The sequence below is a fragment of the Leptopilina heterotoma genome, unplaced genomic scaffold, assembly GCF_015476425.1.
Source record: "Leptopilina heterotoma isolate Lh14 unplaced genomic scaffold, ASM1547642v1 Lhet_95, whole genome shotgun sequence".
NCBI classification, from domain to species: Eukaryota; Metazoa; Arthropoda; class Insecta; order Hymenoptera; family Figitidae; genus Leptopilina; species Leptopilina heterotoma.
The window spans coordinates 663,469-686,076 of NW_025111202.1; the positions used below are offsets into that span (position 1 = coordinate 663,469).

The window sequence follows — 22,608 nt, forward strand, 5'->3', positions numbered from 1 at the left end:
TCACACTCATTTCCATGTATAGAGTATAGATGCAATTCAATCATATACTGTCAAGCTAATCAATCGCTTTAATCGAAAAAACAATTATTGTTTATTTCTTCAAAATTATTCTATTTATTCCTCTAATTATTCTAGGAACAATAATAATTGCTTTTAAAATTTTTTCTTGATACTCAACAAAATTTTGAAATTAGGTAGAAGCGACGAAAAAATCATCACTCAATGATATAGAAATTATTTAATTTTCAAGTATAAATAAAATAATCATAAAAAATAAATCTTGAGGTCAGTTAATTTTAATTTCATTAAAAATTTATTATTACCGTTAATTAATTTCGACCTAATTAATCGACAAAATTTCGTTTAGTTTTTTAGTTATTTTTTAAAATTTGTCATTACTTCAATCAGAATCGTAATTATTTACTTTCACTAATTGCATGAAGAAAAGAAGTCAAAATTTTACTGACAAGTTGTTAATTGATTTTAAATTAATCCAGCTAATAATTTCATTAGTAGTAATTAATAAAAATAAATTTTTCTCTTTCAGAAAATCATGGGACGAATTCGAACTTTTGGAATTATTCAGCATAGCATATCAAAAGGGTGAGTTTTAAAAAGAATTTAATATTTGAAAATTGTACAATTTTTTCAAAAACTATATAAAATTACAAACATTGAGATTTTCAAAAAAAGGAAAGTAATTAAAGTAACTTTCCTGGAAAACTTCAAAAGATTCTAATCAAAAGCGATGAAATAATTGATATGTACACAAAAAATATGTTTTTCTGGAATTATATAATTATTTCGAAATATTTCTCCAAATTCTTGGAAAATAAAAAAAGAAAATATTGTATATCAGGATGGATGCCAAAAACAGCAAATTCATGGAATACTTCCAAATAATATGCTAAAACCGCGTGTATTCGTTTTTGGTGTGAGGTAAAGTGATCTTGACCTTTAGCGTGGTCATAAAATTCGAGATTTATGAATAAGGTTTCAATCTTTGTGAAAATAGATTTCTTATAATATTTACGAGTATTGCTTTTCAATTTGTAAATCCTTTAGGAGTATTTTACATTTTTTTGGGTTTTTTTTTTCTTTTGAACGAGCTTTTAAGCTAAAAGGGAAAATATTTTGGAAAGAAAATACAAAGTTCAAGTTCAAATCAAATGTTTTAAACAACTTTTGGGAAATAGCAACTATTTATAAATAGTTACTACAGTGATTGCTAATGTAAATAAAATTCTATTTTTTTATTTATTTAATTAAATATTAAATTCTATGCAATCTAAATTAAATAATAAATTTCTATGAAATAATTTTTTAGGGTGCAATTAATTCTTTTAAAGACGCAGAAATGTTTTATAATTTAAACAAACGTCACTGAAAATCATTACGACTTTTTTTTTAATTTCAACTTCAATTTTTATACAGATTTTCAATGATTTTTAGATAAGTTAAAAAACTATCATTAATTTAAATTTAACTGACTTTTAGTTACCTTCGTCTTACTTTAAGTAAACTCATTGCTCTTAAATAAAGTTTAAATCTCTTTCATTAAATTTTTGTTTTTGATTTTTTTAATTTTCTTCTATAATAAACAACAGAAAATGAAAATCGAAAAATATAAATATATAAAAACAATAAAATAGAAAAATAGTAAAATTATAAAAATAAGGAAAGAAAACTTTTTTTTAAAAAAAACGAAAAGAGTCGTGAAAAAATTCATTTATGTATATTTCCCAATATACTGAAATATAGGACAAAATTGTTTTGAATTCGCCTTGTCCCGCGATTGTTTCTCTTCCCCTTTTTTTCTCGATTTTGATAAACATATATATATGACGCTTTTACTTATCTTTTATAATACTTGCTCGACTTCTCGCCTGATCGCATCGATCCTCCAACGAAGACAGGTTCCCCAGTCTCTCATAAAGAGTTCGATGCCCTGCACATATCACGCATACATCGATGAATCATAGCGATGGATGTTTTATTATGCAAATACATTTGCTTTGACACGAAGAGGGATTCGCCTCTGCATATAACGCCGACGTTATAGTTGCTCGTAAACAAAACAAAAAGAAAAAATTCTTTTTTTGATAGTCGTCCCTCAACGCGCGCGCACCTTTCACAGAAAAAAATGGCCTTTCACATTTCTAAAGCCACAATATAAACAAATAAACCTTCGAATTCCAAAACTGAACCCAAAGTGAATTATTATTGCTATTATTGCTTATGAGAAATGGCATAATATTATATTTATGCGAGGGGAAAAGAAAAGAAACCAAAATTTATTATTTTCTCAAGAATTCACGAATTTATCGTTTTTTAATTTTTATATTAGAAATTCATTTCTGTGAAGAAAAAGTCAGGGAAAAAAATTAAATTTTTAGGACAACACTGTTGTTATTTCTGTTATGGAATAGGTCAGGGAAAAATCAGGAAAAGTAGAATTGGTCAGGAAAATCAGAGAAAAGTCAGGGACTTTTATTAAAGTACTGAAAAAATTAAAAGTTTAGAATTTATAAGAAAATTCTCAATTTTTGTGTGCATCATAAATTATGAAATTACCACGAATTCTAATAAAAAATCCTACAAATTTTTCTATTTCTGACAATAATTTCTCACCAAATAACTTAATTATATTGTAAAAGTAACATAAAGTTATTACATAAATAATTTAATCAAGTATTTTTTTTGAAGAACTTTTTTGTTTTTTGTTGCACAACAAACTGTCTAAAAAAAAAGGTTGTTTGTTTTTGCCCAAAATTTAAGGACTAAAACAGAAAAATAGATTTTATTCAAAATTAAAAAAGATACCAAAGTTTAAAAATTTCAAAGACCATAAATCCTACTTTTTTGTACTTTTATGGTAAAAGGGTGATAACTTTTTTGAATTTTGTTTTACAAAAAAGTGCCCAAAGGACAAGTTGTTTGTTTTTGCCCAAAATTTAAGGAATAAAACAGAAAAATAGATTTTATTTAAAATTAAAAAAGATACCAAAGTTTAAAATTACCAAAGAAAATAAATCCCACTTTTTTGTACTTTTACGGAAAAAGGGTGATAACTTTTTTGAATTTTGTTTTACAGAAAAATGCCCAATGGACAAGTTGTTTGTTTTTGCCCAAAATTTAAGGAATAGAACTGAAAAATAGATTTTAATCAAAATTAAAAAAGATACCAAAGTTTAAAATTACCAAAGAAAATAAATCACACTTTTTTGTACTTTTTTGGAAAAAGGGTGATAGCTTTTTAGAATTTTGTTCTACATAAAATTGCCCAAAGTAGAAGTTGTTTGTTTTTGCCCAAAATTTAAGGAATAGAACAGAAAAATAGATTTTAATCAAAATTAAAAAAGATAGCAAAATTTAAAATTACTAAAGAAAATAAATCACACTTTTTTGTACTTTTATGGAAAAGGGTGATAACTTTTTTGAATTTTGTTTTACAAAAAAGTGCCCAAAGGACAAGTTGTTTGTTTTTGCCTAAAATTTAAGGACTGAAACAGAAAAATAGATTTTAATCAAAATTAAAAAAGATACCAAGGTTTAAAATTACCAAAGAAAATAAATCACACTTTTTTGTACTTTTATGGAAAAAGGGTGATAACTTTTTTGAATTTTGTTTTACAGAAAAGTGTCTAAAGGAGAAGTTGTTTGTTTTTGCCCACAATTTAAGGATTAGAACAGAAAAATAGATTTTAATCAAAATTCAAAAAGATACCAAAGTTTAAAATTACCAAAGAAAATAAATCCCACTTTTTTGTACTTTTTTGGAAAAAGGGTGATAACTTTTCTGAATTTTGTTTTACAGAAAAGTGTCTAGAGGAGAAGTTGTTTGTTTTTGCCTAAAACTTAAGGAATAGAACTGAAAAATAGATTTTAATCAAAATTAAAAAAGATCCAAAAGTTTAAAATTACCAAAGAAAATAAATCCCACTTTTTTGTACTTTTATGGAAAAGGGTGATAACTTTTTTGAATTTTGTTTTACAAAAAAGTGCCCAAAGGACAAGTTGTTTGTTTTTGCCCAAAATTTAAGGAATAAAACAGAAAAATAGATTTTATTCAAAATTAAAAAAGATACTAAAGTTTAAAATTACCAAAGAAAATAAATCCCACTTTTTTGTACTTTTACGGAAAAAGGGTGATAACTTTTTTGAATTTTGTTTTACAGAAAAGTGCCCAATGGACAAGTTGTTTGTTTTTGCCCAAAATTTAAGGAATAGAACTGAAAAATAGATTTTAATCAAAATTAAAAAAGATAGCAAAGTTTAAAATTACCAAAGAAAATAAATCACACTTTTTTTACTTTTATGAAAAAGGGTGATAACTTTTTTGCATTTGGTTTTACAAAAAAGTGCCCAAAGGACAAGTTGTTTGTTTTTGCCCAAAATTTAAGGAATAGAACTGAAAAATAGATTTTAATCAAAATTAAAAAAGATACCAAAGTTTAAAATTACTAAAGAAAATAAATCCCACTTTTTTGTACTTTTATGGAAAAGGGTGATAACTTTTTTGAATTTTGTTTTACAAAAAAGTGCCCAAAGGACAAGTTGTTTGTTTTTGCCCAAAATTTAAGGAATAGAACTGAAAAATAGATTTTAATCAAAATTAAAAAAGATACCAAAGTTTAAAATTACTAAAGAAAATAAATCCCACTTTTTTGTACTTTTATGGAAAAGGGTGATAACTTTTTTGAATTTTGTTTTACAAAAAAGTGCCCAAAGGACAAGTTGTTTGTTTTTGCCCAAAATTTAAGGAATAGAACTGAAAAATAGATTTTAATCAAAATTAAAAAAGATACCAAAGTTTAAAATTACCAAAGAAAATAAATCACACTTTTTTGTACTTTTATGGAAAAGGGTGATAACTTTTTTGAATTTTGTTTTACAGAAAAGTGCCCAATGGACAAGTTGTTTGTTTTTGCCCAAAATTTAAGGAATAGAACAGAAAAATAGATTTTAATCAAAATTAAAAAAGATATTAAAGTTTAAAAATTTCAAAGTCAAGAAATCACACTTTTTTGTACTTTTATGGAAAAAGGGTGAAAACTTTTTTGAATTTTGTTTTACAGAAAAGTGCCCAAAGGACAAGTTGTTTGTTTTTGCCCAAAATTTAAGGACTGAAACAGAAAAATAGATTTTAATCAAAATTAAAAAAGATATTAAAGTTTAAAAATTTCAAAGTCAAGAAATCACACTTTTTTGTACTTTTATGGAAAAAGGGTGAAAACTTTTTTGAATTTTGTTTTACAGAAAAGTGCCCAAAGGACAAGTTGTTTGTTTTTGCCCAAAATTTAAGGACTGAAACAGAAAAATAGATTTTAATCAAAATTAAAAAAGATACCAAGGTTTAAAATTAGCAAAGAAAATAAATCACACTTTTTTGTACTTTTATGGAAAAAGGGTGATAACTTTTTTGAATTTTGTTTTACAGAAAAGTGTCTAAAGGAGAAGTTGTTTGTTTTTGCCCACAATTTAAGGAATAGAACAGAAAAATAGATTTTAATCAAAATTAAAAAAGATAGCAAAGTTTAAAATTACTAAAGAAAATAAATCACACTTTTTTGTACTTTTATGGAAAAGGGTGATAACTTTTTTGAATTTTGTTTTACAAAAAAGTGCCCAAAGGACAAGTTGTTTGTTTTTGCCTAAAATTTAAGGACTGAAACAGAAAAATAGATTTTAATCAAAATTAAAAAAGATACCAAGGTTTAAAATTACCAAAGAAAATAAATCACACTTTTTTGTACTTTTATGGAAAAAGGGTGATAACTTTTTTGAATTTTGTTTTACAGAAAAGTGCCCAATGGACAAGTTGTTTGTTTTTGCCCAAAATTTAAGGAATAGAACTGAAAAATAGATTTTAATCAAAATTAAAAAAGATACTAAAGTTTAAAAATTTCAAAGACCATAAATCCTACTTTTTTGTACTTTTATGGAAAAAGGGTGATAACTTTTTTGAATTTTGTTTTACAAAAAAGTGCCTAAACGACAAGTTGTTTGTTTTTGCCTAAAACTTAAGGATTAGAACAGAAAAATAGATTTTAATCAAAATTAAAAAAGATACCAAAGTTTAAAATTACCAAAGAAAATAAATCACACTTTTTTGTACTTTTATGGAAAAGGGTGATAACTTTTTTGAATTTTGTTTTACAGAAAAGTGCCCAAAGGACAAGTTGTTTGTTTTTGCCCAAAATTTAAGGACTGAAACAGAAAAATAGATTTTAATCAAAATTAAAAAAGATACCAAGGTTTAAAATTAGCAAAGAAAATAAATCACACTTTTTTGTACTTTTATGGAAAAAGGGTGATAACTTTTTTGAATTTTGTTTTACAAAAAAGTGCCCAAAGGACAAGTTGTTTGTTTTTGCCTAAAATTTAAGGAATAAAACAGAAAAATAGATTTTATTTAAAATTAAAAAAGATACTAAAGTTTAAAATTACCAAAGAAAATAAATCACACTTTTTTGTACTTTTATGGAAAAGGGTGATAACTTTTTTGAATTTTGTTTTACAAAAAAGTGCCCAAAGGACAAGTTGTTTGTTTTTGCCCAAAATTTAAGGAATAGAACAGAAAAATAGATTTTAATCAAAATTAAAAAAGATATTAAAGTTTAAAAATTTCAATGTCAAGAAATCACACTTTTTTGTACTTTTATGGAAAAAGGGTGAAAACTTTTTTGAATTTTGTTTTACAGAAAAGTGCCCAAAGGACAAGTTGTTTGTTTTTGCCTAAAATTTAAGGAATAAAACAGAAAAATAGATTTTAATCAAAATTAAAAAAGATACCAAAGTTTAAAATTACCAAAGAAAATAAATCACACTTTTTTGTACTTTTATGGAAAAGGGTGATAACTTTTTTGAATTTTGTTTTACAAAAAAGTGCCCAAAGGACAAGTTGTTTGTTTTTGCCCAAAATTTAAGGAATAGAACAGAAAAATAGATTTTAATCAAAATTAAAAAAGATAGCAAAGTTTAAAATTACTAAAGAAAATAAATCACACTTTTTTGTACTTTTATGGAAAAGGGTGATAACTTTTTTGAATTTTGTTTTACAAAAAAGTGCCCAAAGGACAAGTTGTTTGTTTTTGCCTAAAATTTAAGGACTGAAACAGAAAAATAGATTTTAATCAAAATTAAAAAAGATACCAAGGTTTAAAATTACCAAAGAAAATAAATCACACTTTTTTGTACTTTTATGGAAAAAGGGTGATAACTTTTTTGAATTTTGTTTTACAGAAAAGTGTCTAAAGGAGAAGTTGTTTGTTTTTGCCCACAATTTAAGGATTAGAACAGAAAAATAGATTTAAATTAAAATTCAAAAAGATACCAAAGTTTAAAATTACCAAAGAAAATAAATCCCACTTTTTTGTACTTTTTTGGAAAAAGGGTGATAACTTTTCTGAATTTTGTTTTACAGAAAAGTGTCTAGAGGAGAAGTTGTTTGTTTTTACCTAGAACTTAAGGATTAGAACTGAAAAATAGATTTTAATCAAAATTAAAAAAGATACCAAAGTTTAAAATTACCAAAGAAAATAAATCACACTTTTTTGTACTTTTATGGAAAAGGGTGATAACTTTTTTGAATTTTGTTTTACAAAAAAGTGCCCAAAGGACAAGTTGTTTGTTTTTGCCCAAAATTTAAGGAATAGAACAGAAAAATAGATTTTAATCAAAATTAAAAAAGATATTAAAGTTTAAAAATTTCAAAGTCAAGAAATCACACTTTTTTGTACTTTTATGGAAAAAGGGTGAAAACTTTTTTGAATTTTGTTTTACAGAAAAGTGCCCAAAGGACAAGTTGTTTGTTTTTGCCCAAAATTTAAGGACTGAAACAGAAAAATAGATTTTAATCAAAATTAAAAAAGATACCAAGGTTTAAAATTACCAAAGAAAATAAATCACACTTTTTTGTACTTTTATGGAAAAAGGGTGATAACTTTTTTGAATTTTGTTTTACAGAAAAGTGTCTAAAGGAGAAGTTGTTTGTTTTTGCCCACAATTTAAGGATTAGAACAGAAAAATAGATTTTAATCAAAATTCAAAAAGATACCAAAGTTTAAAATTACCAAAGAAAATAAATCCCACTTTTTTGTACTTTTTTGGAAAAAGGGTGATAACTTTTCTGAATTTTGTTTTACAGAAAAGTGTCTAGAGGAGAAGTTGTTTGTTTTTACCTAGAACTTAAGGATTAGAACTGAAAAATAGATTTTAATCAAAATTAAAAAAGATACCAAAGTTTAAAAATTTCAAAGACCATAAATCACACTTTTTTGTACTTTTATGGAAAAAGGGTGATAACTTTTTTGAATTTTGTTTTACAGAAAAGTGTCTAAAGGAGAAGTTGTTTGTTTTTGCTTAAAATTAAGGGAAAAAATCTGAGAAACATATTTTATTGAAAATTGACAGAAATACCAACGTTTGAAATTTTCAACGGTAATAAATCTCAATTTTTTGTACTTTATTGGATAATCTTAGTTGAATTAAATTATTTTCTAAATTTTCAATTAAAATTATTTAGAAAACATTATTTCGGAAAAATTTAATGTAACTCGTCAAAATAATTTAATTATTCATAAAAACTTTGATAAAAATTTTGAAAGCCTTTTGTACATTTATTTATGTTGGAAATCAAATAAATTTGACGAGAAAAAAACCGGGAAAAATTATGTCAAAAAGGAATTTTGTAGAACGAAAATAGTAGACACCCTTGATTTTTCATGACAACAAATTGTTGTTGCTATTGTTGTAATAAAAAGAAGGTAGTGAGTCGCATACAGTCTCTTGCCACGATGTCTCACTTAGCTCTTTTCGAGATCGCCTTTTTTCTCTCTGCCTCTCTGTTTTTCTGTTCTTTATACAACCGTTAAGAATATTGTATATCAATGGGTTTATGCCGGAAATGGCAAAGGTCGCGGCAGAACAAAATGTTTCCTGGTCCATGTATATATGTATAATACGTGTGCAAAAGGCCAGTAACGAAAATATTAGATTGCACGATATTTCAAAGGCGGAGGCTTTGCATCAAGAGAATCGACGAGAGCAAAATCGAGATGAGTGCAATCGTTTTGCCGAGTGTCTCATAAGAAATATGATTTTATCGTTATGATCATCAGGGATGTAGAATATGGCTGAGCAAGTTTCTTATTCTTACCGCGTTTCTCTCTCATCCCAAAGCGGCAGCGATTCTCATTTTGAAAAAGGGCCGCGCGCGCTCGCTCGTTCAAGATAAGTACCAACTATTATTATATATGCGAGAAAGGGACTCTCGACTCTTGAATAGTAATTAAGTTCTAGGAAATTCAACATACACTCATGTCACATATATATACATACGAAATATATTCCATTTTTTCATTAACAATGCCTTGAATGTGCCTCGAAACACAAAAGAATATCGAATTTTCTCAAATTTTTTTTTCTTGTTTTCTTTTTTTAACTTTTGGTGAATTTTTCAAAATTAATTGAATTTTTTCTCAAACAATTTTTCAATTATTATTAAAAATAATATTGATTTGAAGAAGAATTTTAGTTAAAAATTCTTGAAAATTATTATTTTCTAGATTTTAATTGAATTGATTTTAACCAAAGTAAATATATTAATGAAGATTTAGAGTTGAAATAATAAATAACAGAAAAAGTGCATTATACTTTTCATTTATTGAGAAAAATTGTCAATATAATATAAAAATGAAGATAGATTTTTGTATTTGATTCAAAGTGACCAAAAAAGTGAAAAATTTATTCAACTTGACTGTATCTATTCTCATTGATTTGGGAATGATACGGTCAACAATGATGATTTATTATTCGAGAATGATTTCTAAGAATTTCTTTAAGAAGATGGACCGCATCATTTTTCAACTGTCTTTTGACAAATGCCAAAGGGTGTACAATGATGTATAAAAAGATGAGTACAAATGACCTTAGAAATTTAAAATACAAAGAGACATCTGGTCATAATGAGACGATAAGAAAAAAATATTAAGAGGAGAAAACTGTACTCGAAATTAAATCGGAATTAAAAATTAAACTTTTTTTAAATTGAATACTCGACGAATAAAGTATTTTTTTTATTGATATCCAAAACTGCAATCTGTAAAGTATAAAGATCTTTTAATTATATTTATAAAAGAACAAGAATAATAATATTATTATATTAATAAATTATAACCGTGTTTTACTCCTGTATCAAAATAGATAAATAACACTACGGATTATTTTGTGATTCTGTGAATAATTATTATGAAAGACGTAAATTCTAGTCATTTTTTATTTTGCTCTCGAATTATTTCTTGTCTCGTTAAGACCCTTGACATTCTATTGGCCTTCGAACATTCTGCTTCCCCGGGCGATTGTAAACAATGAAAATTATTACTCTGAATATGGGTCTAGAAATCGGTCCATTTTACTCCTGGACATATGCAAAAACGTGTATATGACAAAAAAAAGTCGATTTTAATTCAAACACTTGACAATTTTATAATCTCGTGCGACTTAATATATTTATGCCAGGCTTTCACTTCAAAACGTATCAGAATATTTTTCCCTTTTTTTTGTATTCTTGACTAGAAAACAGATTATCAATATCAATGAATACATTATTAGTATAATTTTATTACACACCTGATTTGCGTGTATCCTTTCTTTAAAAATTTTTAAAACTATTTACATTCTTTAATTTTTTATTTTATTTACTTACTAGTTGCACCTTTTTATTTATAAAAAAAATAAAAAATACTAGAAAATTGTTAATTGTTAAAAAATTTTTATTAAGAAGTAGGAAATGCATAATTTTTATTTCTCAATAACAAATTCTTAAAAGTTTGAAAAAAATTTCAAACTTTTTTATTAAGTAACCGTTCTACGCAGAATTTGAATAATAAAAAATGTTTCAAACAGTCGTTGTACTATATAGGCATATCTCAAAATGCCCTAAATGGTATTACTATTGTCATTTGTAGAAAATTGCGGTGCGTGTTATGTCCCTTAAAAAAAATCTTTTTTTTTCATCGAGTTCGGAATATTGTCTTTTACTGTGACGCGGTTTCTTTTGAAGAGTCTGCGTCATATTCTCATCTCGAGCGCGCTCAGTCTCTTCAGTTTCTTTTCTGTTATCTTTTACTTCTATCTTGGCTGAGAATTTTTTTTCTTGTATATCGTCGTGTGTACTGTATACTTACTCCCACATTATAGTCTAACAATGGTAATAGTTCTCACAAAAGTGCGACGACGACGACGACGACGTTGTGAGGATTTGAAAAACAGCAGAGATCAATATAAATGACACTCGAGTGTCAAGTGCTACTTTATTTTTGTGCCGCAATTCTAAAACTGGAAAAATCAAATTTTTCGTTTTCCAGATCGAATAAAATGTTTTGACCAAATATTTAATGAACAGTTCAGTGTTTTTTTTATTTGATTAAAAATATTTCACTGTTTAAAATTTATACCATTTAGTGTGTTGTATGAGTATAAATTTCCATACAGAAAATATTTTCTTTTAACTTTTATTTAGTTCTTTTGCTTTCACGGTTGGCAAATATTATTATAAAACATGAAGAAATCGATCACTCCGAGTCTTCGACTCGGAATGATAGATTTCTTCATGTTTTATAATAAATTTAAGATGAGAACATAATTGAATTCTTTGCAATAAATTTTATTAAAAAATTTTTGAAAGAATTGAATTCCCATGAAAAAAATTTATTTCTGAAAATAATTGAATTCTGGAGAAAAATATTATTATTTATGAAAATAATTAATTTCTTGTGAAGAATTTTATTAAAATTTCTTTAAATAATTTAATTTCTCAGAATTTTTTAAAACTTTTTGAAAATGTTTAAATTCCATCGAGAAATTTCATTAAAAAATTAAAAATAATTGAAATCTGGCAAAGAATAAAAAAATATTTTTTTAAATAGTTGAATTGCTTTGAAAATGTTTATATATTTGAAAAGAATTGAATTCTTGGGAAGAATTTTATTTTTTACGAAAATAATTGAATTGTTTCGAAGATTTTTACAAACATTTTTGACAATAATTGTATTCCTAGGAAGAATGTTATATTTTACGAAAATAATATTGTATTCTATGATTAATTTGATTATAATTTTTCAAATTTCTATAAAGCATTTTATCAACATTTAAAAAAAAATAAAAAAAAATAATTGATAAAAAAAAATAAAAAAAAATAAAAAAAAATAATAATTAAAAATACTTAAAATTAATTAATTAATTAAATTAAATTAATTAATTAATTTATTAAAATAATTGATTTCTTGCGAGGAACTTTATTCCAATTTTTTTTTAATAATTGAATTCTTAAGAAGAATTGTATTAAAAATAATTGAATTGTATAGGAAAATTTTATTAAAATTGCAATTTTATTAACTAAATCTTGTAAAGAATTTTGTCAACATTTTTTTAAATAATAGAATTTTTAAAAGAATTTTATTTAAATTTTTCGAAATAATTTTTGAAAACGGATTTAAAAATTAAAACTTCCGGTTCTATTTAGGTCACAACAGAGAAGAAAATACTGGTGAGAATATTATATCCGCAAAACGTCATTTTTTGTTCTGACTCGCGTCAATGACACTTTTTAGCTTTTTATGCGCAAAGCCTTCAACATCTGTTGACTGTTTCTTCCAACCTTTTTTTTTTGCTGTTTTCAAATTAATTGACAATAATAAGAAATTTAGTTTAAATTGATATTTTATTAAAATTTAATGCTAATTTGCTGTTTCCTTTTTTGTTTCCTAACTTTTTAAATAATTTTTTTTTTAAATGTTTGAAATTTTAAAATTAATTAATCATTGAATTCTTGTAAAGTATTTGTAACAAAATTTGAAAATAATTGAATTTTATGCACAATTCAATTATTTTCAATAATTGTAATTAAATTCTTTAGTCAATTTGTAACTAATAAAAATCTTCGTAAAAAATTCAATTATTTTATATGAATAGTAGAATTCTTTTCAAAAATTCAATTATTTTTTAAAATTTTGCAAAAATTCAATTAATTGTAGAAATAATAAATTTTTTCGCCGAGGTTCAGTTATTTAAAAAAGTTTTAATAAAATTCTATGAAAGAAGTCAATTATTTTCAGAAATAATTAAATTTTCGATGTACTGAAAATCATTGAATTCTTGGAATGTATTTATAAAAAAAAAGTTTCAAAATAATTGAAATTTACAAAGAATTTTATTAAAAACTTCTTGAGAACAATTGAATTGTTTAGAAAAATTTTATTACAATTTTTAAAAATAATTGAACCTGTTATTATGAATTTTTGAAAATACTTTAGTTTTTTGATGGAATTTTATTAAAAATTTTGAAAATAATGATTTTTTAAAAAGAATTTCATCAAAATTGTTAAAAATAATCGAATTTAATTAATATTTTTAAGAATAATTGTTTTCTTTAGAGAGTTTCGAATTTACAAAATAATAAGAAATGTCCGTTTGCTAGTTAAAAATAAAATTTAATAAATTTAATTCAAGATCCATAAAATCATAAAATGTTCTTCTATAATTTTATTGTGCAGTAATTTTTTTGAACTTATATTTTCTTTGGAGAATTTTGCCCAGGAGATTAATCCGAAGATTAATGAATTCCATTATACATAGTCGAATGAGTAGAAAATTTGTGGTAAAAAAGTTTTTTTGCTCGATTTTAGTTACGAGTCCCATGGATATTAAGTTCATTAAAATAGTAGATAGAATAGTATTGTGTTACGGTAAAATGCTTATGTGGAGTGATATCCATGACTTTAGTGGATAAATGCCGAGAAATTGCACGACGCTCGTTTAAATAGACAAACGCGCAAAGATGACAAAGAGAAATTAAATTCATGTATGAGAGGCTTTTACTTTTTATAAATAAATTATACTTATGTGTGGGAAGTAGACTTATGAGGGGGAACTGAGGAGAGAAAAAAAAATGATGAGAGATCTCAAAACAATTATATACTGAACACATTTCGCCAAGATTCGTTACGGTATTGTACCGCATAGACAAAAAAAAAAGAAATAATCCCTTCCCACGAGCATTAGAATTTTCTTCAAAAATCATTTAAATCCTTTCAAGGAAGCGTCTCTTCCTCATGTACTTAATCAAATGTACTTAATCTACTGTTGAATTTTACCTTTTGTCTCTCGATTAACTCTCTCGTTATACATTTTTTCGTTGTAGTAATTTAAAGAAAATTGTTTTCTTAACTTCTATTTTATTTATTTTTATTTTATTTTTATACTTAAATTACAGGCTACAAACAAGTAAAATTCATTTATTTTCTATTTAAAAAAAAGAACACTTTCTCATGTGATGAAAATGTAAAACTTTACGCATTGAAAAATTTGTTACGACTATGAGAATAAATATGAAAATAAGTTCACTTGACCTTGAATATTTTTTCCTTTAAATTTTTCGGAGGGGGATGAAAGGGGGAAAGGGGGAAAGATGCATTTGTCTGGAAGTAAATTGTTTTTAGCATGCGAAACTCGACGTTTGCTTGTCAAGTATAATCTCCATAAGCCCCATTCAACAATGGGGTCTCTTCCATTAGAAAGAAAAATCGCCACACACGAAGCCGTAAGCATCTGTAAAGGAGCAAAGTTGCATTAACAAACAATGGTTTCGTAGTTTCGTCTCCTAACTCCTCCCGGAAGGGGGGAGGGAGGGAGGGAAATGAATGACGTTTAATACCCGTCGGGCACGTCCTGAACGGAGGAGAAGTGAAACGGAAGCCATGAACAACCGTCTCAAACGTTGAGTTGTAGCCTGCTTCTTTTAACAAGCCTCAAGGAAATGTGTGTGTCTGCTCATTTAAATCCCGCAACTTGATTCAACATTAGCTTCTGAATTTCATATTGACTTCAATGCATTATCGTGTGCAGAAGCAGAGAAAAAAAGATTGATGGAGAAACTCTTCTTGATTTCTCTTTTTTTTTTGCAATTATTTACACTTGGTGAAAAAAAAATTATACCTTCTTGTGAGAAGAAAATATTGATAATTTTCTTCGGCACTCTTTTTTTTATTTTTTCAATTTTTAACTGTATGCTAAATGTAAGTTTTAGACATTCTATTAATTACTATTTGATTTTAATAGACTTTACAGTAGTGTAGTGGTCTTGGTCTAGTGGTTAGCGTACTCGACTCGTGATCCCGAAGTCAAAGGTTCGAATCTTGGCGGTGATAATTTTTTTAGCGATAAAAATTACACAGTAAAAATATATGTACTTTCAAAAAGCGGCCATACCTTCGATTCTAATATTTAAATTTATCCGAATGAAATTAATCAATTACAATAAAATAATTGAAATTTATAACAAAAGAGATCATGAAAATATATATTAAAATTCTTCAAAAAATTAATTACACATTTTTTAAATTAAAAAAAAAATTCTTTTACACTGGAAAACAAATTTAATTGATTCAAATAACCGATTAATTGACTATTATCAATTAAATATTTACTTGAATCAAATAATATTTATTAGAGTCAATTAAATGGTATTTGAACCAACAATTTCAGTATTTGAAGCAAATATGAATTGAACCATTTAATTGACTCTAATAAATATTATTTGATTCAATTAAATATTTAATTGATAATAGTCAATTAATCGGTTATTTGAATAAAATAAATTTTTTTTCAGTGTATGAAATCCAATTCGAAAAATTTTAATATTTTTAAGAAAATAATTGTTAGAATTGTTTTATCAACATTTTGTAAGATTCAATTATCTTCGAACAAAGTAAATTTAAATTTTTGAAACTTTACTGTTTTAAATTTATTAAAATTTGGGAAAAATCATGTATACATATTTATAATTCGAATTTTTTTTTAATTTTATTTTTAACCGACAAAAGCGATTTTTTTTTTGCTCTTTATAGTCGATCCCAGGCCTGAATATAATTGAGAATTATTATTTTTCTGGATTACAGGAAAAAAAAATCCAGTCTTAAAAATCCAGACCGAAAAATCCAAGAAAAAAGTCCAAAGTACAAAAAATCCACAATAAAAATATCCAAAGTCAAAAAATCAAAAATAAAATAAAAAGTCCAAAATAAGTAATGAAACATGTGAAAAAGCCACGTTTTTACTTTTTACGCTATAAAATCGGAATTCTAAATTGTTAATGATTTTAATTATTTACATAAATAATAAAATTCTTCACAAAAGTTCATTATTTACATAAATAATAAAATTCTTCATAAAAAATTCAATTATTTTCATAAATAAAATAATCTTCACAAAAAATTAATTATTTTCGTAAATAAAAAAAATTTCCAGAAAAATTTCAATTATTCGATAAAATTTTTAAAACAATTATTCAAAATTCTAAAATGTTAATGTTAAAATCGCAGGATCTTAATTATTTACATAAATAATAAAATTCTTCACAAAAATTCAGATATTTTCATAAATTAAAGAAATTCTTCACAAACAATTAATTATTTTCGTAAATAAAAAAATTTCTAGAAAAATTTCAATTATTCCATAAAAATTTTTAAAACAATTATTCCAAGAAATATACAATTATTTACAACAATTTTGATAAAATTCTTTATACAAAAATTCAATTATTTTGTTCAATATTATTCCAATTTAATTTACTCGATTAATTTAATTATTTTCAGAAATTACAATCTTTATCTACTTTTGATTCACAGTCATCAAATTGAGCAACTAAAAAAATGACAATTTCATTTAAGGCAACCATTTTAATTTTATATCTTAATTTTTTTAATTGGATTTTTAATTTCTTTGGACTTCAAAAAATAAGTCCAAAGTGAAACTATTTTTTTTTAATATTTTTTTGGATTTCATTTAATTTAGATTTTTTGGTTTAGACTTCTTGTCCGGATACCATTTTTCTGCTCTAACCGTGAAATTTGTAAATTTAGAAAAATTTTATTAAAGTGAAAGTGAAAATAGAAGTTAAAGTAAAAATGAAGTTACATAATCGACACCCCTGGTTTAAGGAAAAAAAAATTCCTAGACTCATTGATTTTTTTCCGTTTCAGTAGTGAATACTTTAGTTAGTTAACTTTTAGTTAATATTTATAACAATTTTGTTTATAAAACGAAGGAATTTTTGTAGTTGATTCATAAATAAATATAAAAACAGTCAAAAAATTTAACATTTAGTTCGAAAAAATTGGGGAAAAAAAATTCGTTATTATCAATGATGTATATGTTTTTTTGAGTGTGTAATTAAATTTATAAAAAATTGAATGTACGATGGGTTAATGGTCTGGCAAGAGTGACGAACTCAACTGTATGTATGTATATACGATGGTTTATACGTGATCAGTGTACCTAATAACTGACACATCCTGTCTTCTTTAGCCACACCTGCTTTATACTCGAGAGAAAATACTCGAAAAGATTAAGTATCGACTTGTATTCGCATTGATTCTTCGACATCTCATCCGGTATGAGACTTTGGAAAGAAATCAGATTTACTAATGAGTTTCCTGACAAAAACAAATTTCCGAGTGTGTATATTTCATTTATATGAAAGTAAGGTAAAAAGTAGAAGAAATAAAAAAAGAACACGTTGGCATTGGAAAGCAAATTGTAAAAATTGACAACATGTGGAAGTTGAATTTTTGATTACAAAATTACTGCTATTATTATTTTAATCAAGTTTTTAGTTCCGGTCGTAAATAAAATACAGCAGCTAACATTTAAATATCTGTGTCTTATCTGAATATTCAATAACAAGATTAAATTCATTTAGAAATTATTTTAACGCGCCAGTTTTATTTATTATTTCGTTTCGTGAGATAAAATTATGCATTTTCAACATACACTTGATAATCTAATGCTTTATGAAAAGTGACAATTTTTTTAGATTTTAAATTCTTTATGAGCTTATTATACAAAGAGAGTGTTTGGTACGATACAAAATGAGAAATACAGAAAGACCAGGTGTTAATTTTGTTATTGTATTTTCTGCCCAAATAGCACGTAAATTCAAGTTTTTCTATCTTAAAATGTTCCACTATATATAAATTTAAAAAAAAAAATGTTTATTAAAATTTTGAGGATTGAGAAAATTGAGAGAAGAATGAACACTTTTATTTGAAATAAAGAAAGAAATTTTAATTGAAATTAAAAATTAACGTGCATAGAGTTCGACGATAAAATTAATGCCATGTCCTCGTTGTGATTTAAATCTCAATGTGGCCCTATCACTTCCAGGACCTCCATTAAGAAGTGATGCGTAAGCTCCATTTCCATTTGATTTTTGGTCGTAGGCAGCAACTTGAGTAATCCTCTGGTATTGTGTTGTATTAAAAGTTTTCTCAAGAGTCACAATTCTCATCCAACTGGAATTTTTCTGGATATTCTGCCTGAGAACTAATCTGTCGCCTGTTAATCGTGATCCAACAATAAAATTATGTGATTTATTTCCCGTTGCTCTTGCAAATCGATTATGCTCTTTTGGTATCGCATAAGAACTCACTGACAGTCCAACAATAAATGTTAAAATAAGCAAAATAAATTTTTTCGTTTCCATTTTTTGTTTCTTATTGCATTCAGTTGGTAAACAATTTTCTATTTTAATAGAATTTTCGAAATTTTAGAAGAACTTTTCACTTTTTGCTTTATGTACTTTTTTTACTAAGTGCAAACGGAAAGTGCTTCCGTTCAAGATAGTGGCACTTGACTAAGAACAATTTGTCGAACGAGTGCGATGTTTTATACTATTTTATACTTATCGCACCTTATCTGATTCTTGGTTCTTCAAGAATAATGCATTATTTAGTCATATCATTTTTTCTTTAATAAAGACAAGGGGAAAAATGAAAAACTAAAATTTACTTTATTTCGTCATAAGATTCTCGGCAATTTGATAAAAGATGATAATCCAAGTACTGGGAAATTTCCTTTTAATTTTAAAAGTACTTTCAATCATACACACAATATTGAATATTAGTAACTATTCTTTGAAAAACAATTATTATTTATCCACTTTACTTCTATTTTTTAACATTTATGTTTCGTTTTGTTCGATACGAAATAGCAAAGTCTATTCAACCAAGAAAAAAATAAAAAATACGTCCACTTTATAATTATCATTATTATCCTCAGAACGTCATATATAATTAGAAATACTTGTTTTTAACACAATTCTTCATAATTTTTACCATACATCAATAAAGACTTTGTTTTTAATTAATTTGCAGTTTGGTGAACAAAAAAAATTTCGAGCTTTTTTTTTCTTTTTGAAATTTAATAAAAATTCTTCATTTTTTAAAAAATATAATTTTTCCAACAGTTTTTCTTTAAATTTAATTCTTTGAACAACTCTTTCTATAGAAATCGCCAAGATATTTCTAACAACAACTTGAACGTAAGATACCTATTTTTGATTAAATAATTGAACTTTCGTGTACCACTGGAACAATTCACTCAAATCCAATGAAATTTGACAAAATTTTCAAATCTTTCAACAATTTTTTTTAAATTATTTTCGGAAATGCAATTATTTAGAAAAAATATTTTAATTGCATTTTTTCAAGAAACAAATTGTTACGGAATTATTTCTAAATTAAATTATTCATAACTTTAATATTTTTTGTTAAACAAAAATTTAAATAGGTACTTTTTCTTATTTATTTTTCAAAGGGAATTAAAATTTTTAATAATTTCAATGAAAAACATTTTGAAATTTAATTATTTCTAAATAAAATGCAACAATAATTCTTCCAAAATTCAATTATTTTTTTAGAATTTTTAAATAAAATTATTCCAAACTTTAAGAATTTTTGTTGAAAAGTAATGTATAATTGACAATTTTGTTAAATAAAAATTTTAATGTTTTTAAACTTTTGCTTCCCTTAAATTGTCAAAGAATTTAATTTAAAAATCTTTTAAAATTTAATTTTAAAGATGTAAAAATTAAGTTCTTTTATTATAAAAATTTACAAAATTTCAAGTTGTTTCATTTTTTGAAAATTATTTTCGTGAATTCAAGTATATCTTCAAAAAAAATTTAATTACTATTTTTCAAAAACCTAATTTTTTCAGAAATTCTAAATTATTTTTTTCAAATTTCAATCTTTTTTTGTAAAATAATATTTAAATAAGTACTAATTGTTCTTTATTTATTTAAAATTTCAAAATACTTTTAATGTAAAACCATTTGAAAATTTGAACTACTAGTCTTCCAAAATTAAATTATTTTTTTAGAATTTTTAAATAATATTATTCAAAACTTTTAATTTTTAAGGAAGCTAACAAATTAATAATAATTTGTTATATTTAAAAGCTTTTTGAAATTTAATTATTTTCAATTTCTATAGAGTATCCTACTTTAACGCTTCTAATTATTTTCTAAAGTTTTCACTATAATTCTTTTTTAAATCAATTCTTATCAGAATTCAATTATTTAAATACAAAAATAAGTCATACACAAAATAATTAATAAATTAATTAAATTTTTTGTGAACTTCTACTCGTGTTTTAATAACTTTTAACTCAAATTAATACAAAAATTTCAGGGCAATAATAAATAGCAAAGCACAAATGGTTCTTTTAAAGTGTTAATCTTTTTTTTTAATACTTTTTACTTTTTTTTGTCCATAGTCTCGAACCATCATCAATTGCGCATAATATTAATTTTTTTATTTCCAAATTAGAGAAATTAAATTTTTATCTTAATTTTACTTTCATATTTATAATACATGAGTGAAGCAAGCAATTTTAATTCGTTTTTATTATGAGGGTAAAATTGCAATTTTTTTTTCAAAACCAACCCCAAGTGTATAATTTTGGAAATAAAATGTAGAGAACTTGGTCATGTGTGGTTCAATTTTGGTCACAAAATAAATGCCTGTTTGAGAATTAGAAGTTAAAACTCTATTATTAGTGAAATTATTTCTGATTACGGAATGAGCGCGTGCTTTTTGATGTATATTGTAAAGAGAGAGGGGGGACAAGTTGGTCCAGACAAGTATCGTGCGTGCGGTCTCTCTCATCAAGACCACCGATGGTGGTCTTCTTTTCTGCAACACACACTTATATCGAATTAGGCTCTATGTAAATATATGCATATCAAAATTCTTCTTTTTCTTTTTTCTTCTTTTTACTTTAATTAAATGAATATAATATATAATTTCATTCATCCCTGCAATATAGCACGATTGATACAGATTGCTTTTTCACTCTTCAACATCACTTTTCATACTTGTAAATCTGTATATGCGTATATGCAAATGATAAGAACTCAATTCACCAATATGTTTGCATAAATTAACTCGAGATTCGATATACGAATTTTTTTTTTTTTTTATTTTTCTTCTGCTTTTTTTCTTAGCTTTGCTTCGATCTTTGCTTCGATCTTCAAATTTTAATGAATTTTCAATCGAGGCAAATAATAATTTTCTGAGTGGTTTATACAATAGCCTCTCCATAAATTGTTAAATTTTTTTTTTATTTTTTGATGAAATTTACAAATTTTGCCCCTTTCAGTGCAATTTTATCGTGGAATTTTTAATCTTCGTGAAGATTGTAATTGTGTTTTTTGTCTTTTTTTTTAATTTTATCAAAATTTGTTATTTTTGAATGCTTGCAAAATGCTTTTGAATTTATTTGTGTTTTTAAATACGTAATTGAATTCTAGTAGATTTTTCTAATAGAAAGTTGATTTAAAAATGAATTTCATTTAAAATTTTAGATTATAATTGAATATTTAAAGCATTATAGCGTGAATTTTTAGAAATAATTGAATATTTGAAATGGTTTCATATTAAAATCTTTGAAAGTTTGAATTTTTCATACTTTTAGTTTTAACTAACAATTCTGCAGAAAAATTAATTTTTTCGAAAAAGTTTATTTTAAATTATTTTTTTCAAGTTTTTATTTTCTAATATGTATTTAATTGAAAAACATGCGAATATTTAAAATTTACTAAAATTGAATTGAAAACAAATGAATTTGAAATTTATTAGAATTTGAGTATTTTTTTCATTAATTATTATTTCATTATTTTTTAATTAAAAATTTCTTCAAAGAATTGAATTATTTTCAAAAATTTCAATCAAAATTCTTTGTAATAATTCAATTTTTTTCAAAATAATTTTAATATAATAACTAATAAATTATATAGTAAAAGTAAATAATTAATCAATAAAATAGATGTTAATTAGGAATATTTTTAAACTCAGGGAACTAAAAGAGGGATAATTTTAAATTGAAAATAAAAATTTGTCTAATGAAGGCACAATTAAAGTGTATTGCATAATTTAAAAAAGAAAAAGATTCACTATATTTACTGAGTAAACAAGTATATATATTTGAACATATATAACTCTCTCCCTTTTCATTCACAATGTCGTTGACACAATCACTTGACATTTTAATCAATCCACTTCTCTAATTTTCAACCGACTGCTATCATTGTTAATGGTCTCAGCCGCCTTTGATCACACTGACAATATTTTAATCGTCTTTCAAAAACAACTGCACATTATTTCCGCCTTAAACAAATGCCAATCGTTTTATTCGATATTATATATATTATCTTATACAACATCACAATTTAATTCAGATAAACAAAAACAATTCTGAAAATAATTT

General features: G+C 24.7%; 1 protein-coding gene and 1 long non-coding RNA gene across 2 annotated transcripts in view; one reads left to right on the forward strand and one right to left on the reverse strand.

Moving 5' to 3' along the window:
- LOC122512239 overlaps window positions 1-22,608 on the forward strand; it is a 40,284-nt gene that overhangs the window by 1,009 nt on the left and 16,667 nt on the right. Inside the window, exon 2 of the long non-coding RNA XR_006302604.1 lies at window positions 548-603. This is a non-coding gene — a long non-coding RNA (uncharacterized LOC122512239). The remainder of the gene's footprint in view (window positions 1-547; window positions 604-22,608) is intronic.
- LOC122512237 (probable salivary secreted peptide) lies at window positions 17,956-18,715 on the reverse strand. The gene has a single exon (XM_043627972.1). The coding sequence runs from the start codon at window positions 18,542-18,544 to the stop codon at window positions 18,143-18,145; it is 402 nt and encodes a 133-aa protein (XP_043483907.1). The 5' UTR covers window positions 18,545-18,715; the 3' UTR covers window positions 17,956-18,142.

Excerpts from the sequence above, each read along its gene's own strand:
- LOC122512237 (XM_043627972.1), bottom strand. The coding sequence starts at position 18,544 with ATGGAAACGAAAAAATTTATTTTGCTTATTTTAACATTTATTGTTGGA.